The 6,840-nt window shown below is 42.5% G+C and overlaps 1 protein-coding gene and 4 non-coding genes across 5 annotated transcripts; all 5 read right to left on the bottom strand.

Moving 5' to 3' along the window:
- Positions 1-992: 992 nt before the first annotated feature.
- LOC120065914 (40S ribosomal protein S17-like) lies at positions 993-6,517 on the bottom strand. Its single transcript, XM_039016957.1, has 5 exons — positions 6,498-6,517; positions 6,123-6,302; positions 4,545-4,650; positions 2,388-2,453; positions 993-1,119 (listed from the first exon to the last, which is right to left on the bottom strand). Exons 1-5 carry the CDS (start codon positions 6,515-6,517, stop codon positions 1,042-1,044), a joined length of 450 nt encoding a protein of 149 aa, XP_038872885.1. The 3' UTR covers positions 993-1,041.
- On the bottom strand, positions 1,264-1,386 carry LOC120066860. The gene has a single exon (XR_005478840.1). It is a non-coding gene; the product is annotated as a small nucleolar RNA SNORA71 (small nucleolar RNA).
- Positions 3,872-4,000, bottom strand: LOC120066859. The gene has a single exon (XR_005478839.1). It is a non-coding gene; the product is annotated as a small nucleolar RNA SNORA71 (small nucleolar RNA).
- On the bottom strand, positions 4,817-4,941 carry LOC120066862. Its single transcript, XR_005478842.1, has one exon. It is a non-coding gene; the product is annotated as a small nucleolar RNA SNORA71 (small nucleolar RNA).
- On the bottom strand, positions 6,352-6,482 carry LOC120066861. Its single transcript, XR_005478841.1, has one exon. It is a non-coding gene; the product is annotated as a small nucleolar RNA SNORA71 (small nucleolar RNA).
- Positions 6,518-6,840: the final 323 nt, after the last annotated feature.

Here is a 6,840-nt window from a genome sequence, read left to right as displayed (position 1 = left end):
TGATCTTTTGTTGATTTGCTGCAGGCTCTGCATCGGGCCATATGGATGTCCCGCGGATCTTCAACAAGCCAGTCTTTGTAAATGTCTTTGGAGAGCCACGTGCCCAGGAATTGACATTTCCAGGCATAGCTTAAGTTTCGCTTAACGTTAGCTTTCTCGCTTACTTGCCGCTGTTTAATAACTCATGCACGTGACCGTCGCACTTTCTCCGGGCAGGTGGCGCGTGAAACAAGGACACATACAGACAGCGGAACGTAGCCCATTACTGACGTAAAAAAAAAAATAATCTAATAACTGCAATTTCTATTCTTCCAAAAATGTATAAATTCAAGCACTTTCAATGACCCATGTCTATTTTCAAAAACTTAAGGCCTTGATTTTCTCTCTCAAATTCACAAACTTTCAAGGACCCGTGGGAACCCTAGACAAGTATCAATGTCCTTGCATGGCCCAGCCAGAGCCCGAACTTGAACCTGATCGAACATCTCTCAAGAGATGCAAATAGCTCTGCAGTGACGCTCCCCATCCAACCTGACAGAGCTTGTGAGAATCTGCAGAGGTATGGGAGAAACTCCCAATACAGGTGTGCCAAGCTTGTAGCGTCATACCTGCCAAAGGCACTTCAACAAAGTACTGAGTAAAGGGTCTGAATACTTATGTATATATGATATTTTAATACATTTGCAACACTTATAAAAAAACGTTTTTTGCTTTGTCATTATGGGGTTATTGCATGTAGATAAAAAAAACAAAAAACTATTGAATCCACTTTAGAATAAGGCTGTAATGTAACAAAATATGGAAAAAGTTGTGGGGTCTGTATACTTTCCAAATGCTCTATAGTATAGGAACTAAACTTTATTGCACAAAGCCTGAAATTACAGTTCAATTGAGTCAAGGACATGAGGACCAAGCGCTTATCCAATTAACATTTCCATCAACCTAGCATACGCATCTACTTGTTCTAAACAGCAAGACCACTAGGAGACTCATTGCTTTTTTTGTACATTTTGTATTTATTAAGAGATATATTACAAATGCCTAGACTCCTCTGGGTGTCTTGAAGTTCATTCCGACAGTTGGCTGGGTGACCTGCAGGTTGGACAGACTGCCGAAGTCCTGGAGGAAAGAGAAAAATAAAATTCAATTTCACCATCAAGTAACCACCAGAATACACCACAAGTTCATGCTAACGATGTAAACCACAGAAGCCTGGTCTCTTATCGGTGAGTAGTTTCACCCTGAAGTTAAGATTGTGGAAGATGTTGAATACAGGGTTTGACAGGAACCGGTATTCCAACAAACACGGGAAAATTTTTCAAAGTCACTGTTCCTGTACTATCAATGACTATGGCAAGTCATGCCATAGTCACTTTCGATACAGGGTTTAAGCCATGGTGTTATCTTAAGGCTAAACATACTTGTGTATGTGGACACCCCTTTAAATGAGTTGATTTGGCTATTTCAGCCACACCCTTTGCTGACTGGTGTATAAAATTGAGTACAAAGCCATGCAATCTCCACAGACAAACATTGGCAGTAGAATGGCCTTACTGAACAGAGCTCAGTGACTTTCAACGTGGCACCATCATAGGATGCCACCTTTCCAACAAGTCAGTGTGTCAAATTTATGCCCTACCAGAGCTGCCCCTGTAAACTAAGTGCTGTTTTTGTGAAGTGGAAACGTCTAAGCGCGACAACGGCTCAGTTGCGAAGTGGTAGGCCACACAAGCTCACAGAACAGGACCGCCGAGTGCTGAAGCTTGTTATTTTAATTTTAATCTCCTGTCCTCGGTTGCAACACTCACTACAGAGTTCCAAACTGCCTCTGGAAGCAACATCAGCACAAGAACTGTTCGTCGGGAGCTTCATGAAATGGGTTTCCATGGCCGAGCAGCCACACACAAGCCTAAAATCACCATGCCAAGCATCGGCTTGAGTGGTGTAAAGCTCGCCGCCAATTTGACTCTGGCGCAGTGCAAAAGCGTTCTCTGGAGTGATGAATCATGCTTCACCATCTGGCAGTCCGACAGACTAATCTGGGTTTGGCGGATGCCAGGAGAAGGCTAACTGCCTGAAAGCATAGTGCCAACTGTAAAGTTTGGTGGATGAGGATCTGGTCTGGGGCTGTTTTTCATGGGTCGGGCTAGGCCCCTTAATTCCAGTGAAGGGAAATCTTAACGCTACAGCAAACAATGACATTCTAGACGAATCTGTGCTTCGAACTTTGTGGCAACCGTTTGGGGAAGGCCCTTTCCTGTTTCAGCATGACAATGCCACTGTGCACAAAGCGAGTTCCATACACAAGCAGGTGTCCACATACTTTGGATCAGGTAGTGTTTATTCATCATGAAGACACCAAACGTAACTGCCTGTGAGGGACTTACCAGTAGTTTGAGCATCTCCTTGGTGTCAGGGTCCACCTCTATGATCTCCTGGTCAAGAGCAGAAACCTGTAAACAGAAAAGTTAAGTTAGAGTGGTAATGCATTATGTCAACACTGTCCAAACACATTAGTAATAGTGTGCATAGTAAACTGGCAACAGTGAAATACATCAATTCAACAGAGCGTACAGTTACTGGCTGCCTGGGGCAATGGTTACAGGCCTGCCAACTTTTTAGAGTACCAGACACGCGTGACAAATTGGGATTTTCTTTCCCCCCCCGCACGCTGTTTATGAGTCTTATCGCAAATATAAAATTGTACCAAATCAAGTCTATATATGGTTGGAATACTTTCTTGACCGCATTCCATTCACACATATGTAAAAGTCACTAAGTTCTTTCTAATTAGAAAGAACACACCAAGGGCCTTTATTATTGGAGTTTAATTTTATTAATTAAAATGTACAAATTTATTAAAACAAAATGTACAAATGTCTTATCCACAATAAAAATATTTACTCTGATATGCCAAATGTTTGAAGCAGAGCATCAAATAAACATGTTATTCATAAAAACGAAAAAGCTATGATAGGAAACAGTGGGTGAGAACAAATCTTCTGGAGACCTTCAAATGTCCAGGAAATTATTTCGACACATTTGCCTGGTAGCTAGCAGATTGAACCTTCCGCAGCAGGACATCAGGGTAGACTTCTCCGTGGCAAACAGTTCCTCTGGCAACCATTGAAACCTTCTTGGTAATGAGGGCACTCAGCACGTCAGTACTGGGTTTTGTTCTTGGAAACGAGACTGAATATTCGTTCGCAGTCTGCACTCAGACTCCATTTAATGCCAAGACGTTTATATTTATTTCTTATTATACTTTTGTAATGCTTTGTGACGTGGCTCATAATTACAGTTACAATCTATTAGGTTGCGTGATCCACGTAATGTTATGTCGAAAACACAACTAATGGGACGCAGAATTAAATGTATATCACACTCGCACAAATACGACCAGTTATTTTTCGTATTTGCATTTAATTTCTTTCACTAGAAATGCGAGTGAACTGCTGGCACTTTAGAGTCCAACGAATCTCCATCTTACGTTTGCTTGAAACAATTAGTGTTTACCTTTCCACAACACACATAGTGAAAGGGATTTGTCCATGTGTTTACATACAGCTGATAGTTGGCAAACTCAGCATCACAACAGGAGGGGCAGACACGGGGTAGCTACGTTGAATAATGATGTATTAATCTCCATGTCCGTTGACAACTCCGTACATGTCTGTGTTGCAGCTTGAGAATCGGGATGTTAAATCCGCTGAGTAAATATTTTATTAAAATATATATAAAAATAAATAAATCAGGCCCTATTCATTTCTGCGTACTTTTAACTCGGATCTCGTACCTGGACAGAGAATTGCGTAGTTGGAACGCAAAATGCGTGCAAGTTGGCAGGTCTGGGTTTACGATGTTACCACATTGTTTGAAAGATACAGGGTTTGACAGGAACCAGTATTCCAACAAACACGGGAAAAGCTTTCAAGATCACTATTCCTGTACTATCAATGACTATGGCAAAAGTCATGCCATAGTCACTTTCGATACAGGGCAAATCAAAGAATGATATTTGACTGACTCAAAAAAGGTATTTCACATCCCAACTATACACTAAAGATAACCAATGGCAGCAAATAAAGGAGATAAATGATGACCCAAAGCAGCTTATGGATGCATCTTTACGTGCCAAGGCAAAGTAGAAACCTGCATAGCTTTAATCATGACTGTTCGCAGGTAAGGACACAGCAATACAACTCCTTACTGGACAGCAAATCAAACATGCACACATCAGCAAGGCATGCCTATAGAGCCCATTAAATTGATAAGCACACCACCCAGATCTTGATGGCAATGGACTAAACACATTATTTATTGATGCTTGTGATGCATCAATAAATAATGTGTTTAGTCCATTGCCATCAAGACTTATCAAGAAACATATGCCACTGATTAACCAAACCAACATATAGTTCAGTTAATGCATACCTTTTTGTTGTATGTGATGCCTGTGGGAATCGAACCCACAACCTTTGCGGTGCCAGCAAGTATAGATGCACTGTGCTCTGATGCTCAGAAGTGTGGGTGGGGACACTTACCTCTGGGACGTAGTTGTCCCTCCTCTCCCTCTCCTCCTCCTGCAGCTTGATGGAGATGCCTCTGACGGGACCCCTCTGGATGCGCTTCATCAGATGGGTCACATACCTAAGAGCACAAACCAGAATTCTGTTAATTCATGTACAACATCACAATTGTAACAGCATTAGATCAGACCATGGGTTCAAACAAATATTTATGCTAGATCACTGAAAACTAGTCTAGCATGATAATTAGGTTTCACTCAAGTTTAGGTTGTTGCGGACGAGAAAGATGTTTGAAAGACAGGGTTTGACAGGAAAAGGTATTCCAACAAACATGGGGAAATATTTCAGTCACAATTCCCGTAACATCAATGACTATGGTAACAGTTGTACCATAGTCACTTTCGATATAGAGTTTTAGGTGGCAAACTAGCAATAATCAGCTAGGTCAGGGATATGATAGAATCAATAACTCCCTCCAAGCCATGCTATTAGTAGTGTTTTGAAATACAACCCGATTGAAGTGCAGCATAGTACATGTCATATGAAACATCTTTCTCGGAGGATCTGAGACTACCTGGCCTGATGACTCCATGCTGTCCCAGTCCACCTGGCCGTGCTGCTGCTCCAGTTTCAACTGTTCTGCCTGTGGCTATGGAACCCTGACCTGCTACCTGTCCCAGACCTGCTGTTTTCAACTCTTTATAGAGACAGCAGTAGCGGTAGAGATACTCTGAATGATCGGCTATGAAAAGCCAACTGACATTTACTCCTGAGGTGCTGACCTGTTGCACCACTGTGATTATTATTATTTGACCATGCTGGTCATCTATGAACATTTGAACATCTTGGCCATGTTCTGTTATCATCTCCACCAGGCACAGCCAGAAGAGGACTGGCCACCCCTCATAGCCTGGTTCCTCTCTAGGTTTCGGCCTTTCTAGGGAGTTTTTCCTAGCCACCGTGCTTCTACACCTGCATTGCTTGCTGTTTGGGGGGTTAGGCTGGGTTTCTGTACAGCATTTTGTGACCACAGCTGATGTAAGGGCTTTATAAATAAATTTGATTCAATAAATATGAAATTAATGAGATACTTCAACATTGAAAAAAAGCAAAGGAGCCAATTAGCTGACACCGACATCCCAAAATGGCTGCTGTGGCTTCTGCTACCTATCATGAGGATGAAAAGGGCAGTTTCCAGAAAAACAAGCAGTCATTTCATCTTCTCAGTATAACAGTTGGAATAACAGGACAATTCAGAGTACAACGCATTTCTCATCCATGATTGCGGTACGTTTTCCGAGCCATGTCTCGTGCTGGCTCCGTGGTGACTTAATTTTAAAAATTGCGGGTCTGACCCTGTAGTGCAGCTGTGAGCAAGCGTAAGGTGTCGGATCTGCTGGCTACACCTGAAACTAGACCCAGGAGACTCCAAATTGAGAACAAAGAAAATATCCCCACGGTTGGTTGAACGTTGCTGTACAGCGTTGTCTACGCAACATCTGCTGCTTGACCTCAGACAAGCTTTATATATGCCGCCGAGGTTCGAGTCCGCTTGGCTATTAGAGACAATAAAGCTAAAGAAACCAGACTCACCCAGCGATCTTGTTGCGCAGCTTCTTGCTGGGGATGATAGCGATCTCTTCACACACCCTCTTGTTGGTGTGGAAGTCATTTCCCAGCCGGGTGTAGTACTTCTCAATGATGACCCGGGCGGCTTTTTTCACCGTCTTGGTCCTGACTCGTCCCTGTGGAACAAAGGAGTTGTGCAAATGACTAGGTTATTCTCATCTCCTAAATGGGCTTACATTTTATGAATTTAAAATATCTGAGAAAACCAGGGTTCGGTAGGGACTTAGGACCCATCGAACACGGGAAAGCCCCTCAATTCACTTTTCCTGTACTATCAATGACCTGGCCACTTAAATCAAAGCCATAGCCACTTTCGATACAGGGTTCAACGTAAATTACATTTCAAAAGCGGTTGACATTTTAGGAGGTATAAGTATACCAACGGCTGGCATGACCAGGCAAGCTACATTTGGATCTAACATACAAGGTCGTACCTAATACTAACGAGCTAGCAACTTTGCGCAGATTGACTACCTAGCCAACTACCTACATGCTAGTAAATGGATCTCACGATTAACTACACCGGTGAGTAAGTCAGAAACAATGGGTACCCTACATTGGGAAAACAGACCAGCGATGGTTAATTAGCTAGTAGGATGATTTCGCAATCAGCTAGCTATGCTAATCAGTATCACGGAACAAAATGTATTTCTTACAAACAGCTGAAACCAACGTCCTACAC

This window comes from Salvelinus namaycush, chromosome 21 (genome assembly GCF_016432855.1).
Source record: "Salvelinus namaycush isolate Seneca chromosome 21, SaNama_1.0, whole genome shotgun sequence".
NCBI lineage: Eukaryota > Metazoa > Chordata > Actinopteri > Salmoniformes > Salmonidae > Salvelinus > Salvelinus namaycush.
The sequence above is the reverse complement of the archived record's forward strand: the minus strand, read 5'-3'. Positions and strand labels throughout refer to the sequence as shown.

Bases quoted from the DNA above. Each gene is read 5' to 3' on its own strand.
- LOC120065914 (XM_039016957.1), bottom strand. From the start codon at position 6,517: ATGTCAACCGCTTTTGAAAT. The intron at 2,454-4,544 runs GTAAGTGTCCCC...TTCTGTTTACAG, and splicing joins GGGACAACTACGTCCCAGAG to GTTTCTGCTCTTGACCAGGA. The intron at 1,120-2,387 runs GTAAGTCCCTCA...TCTTTCCTCCAG, and splicing joins AGGAGATGCTCAAACTACTG to GACTTCGGCAGTCTGTCCAA.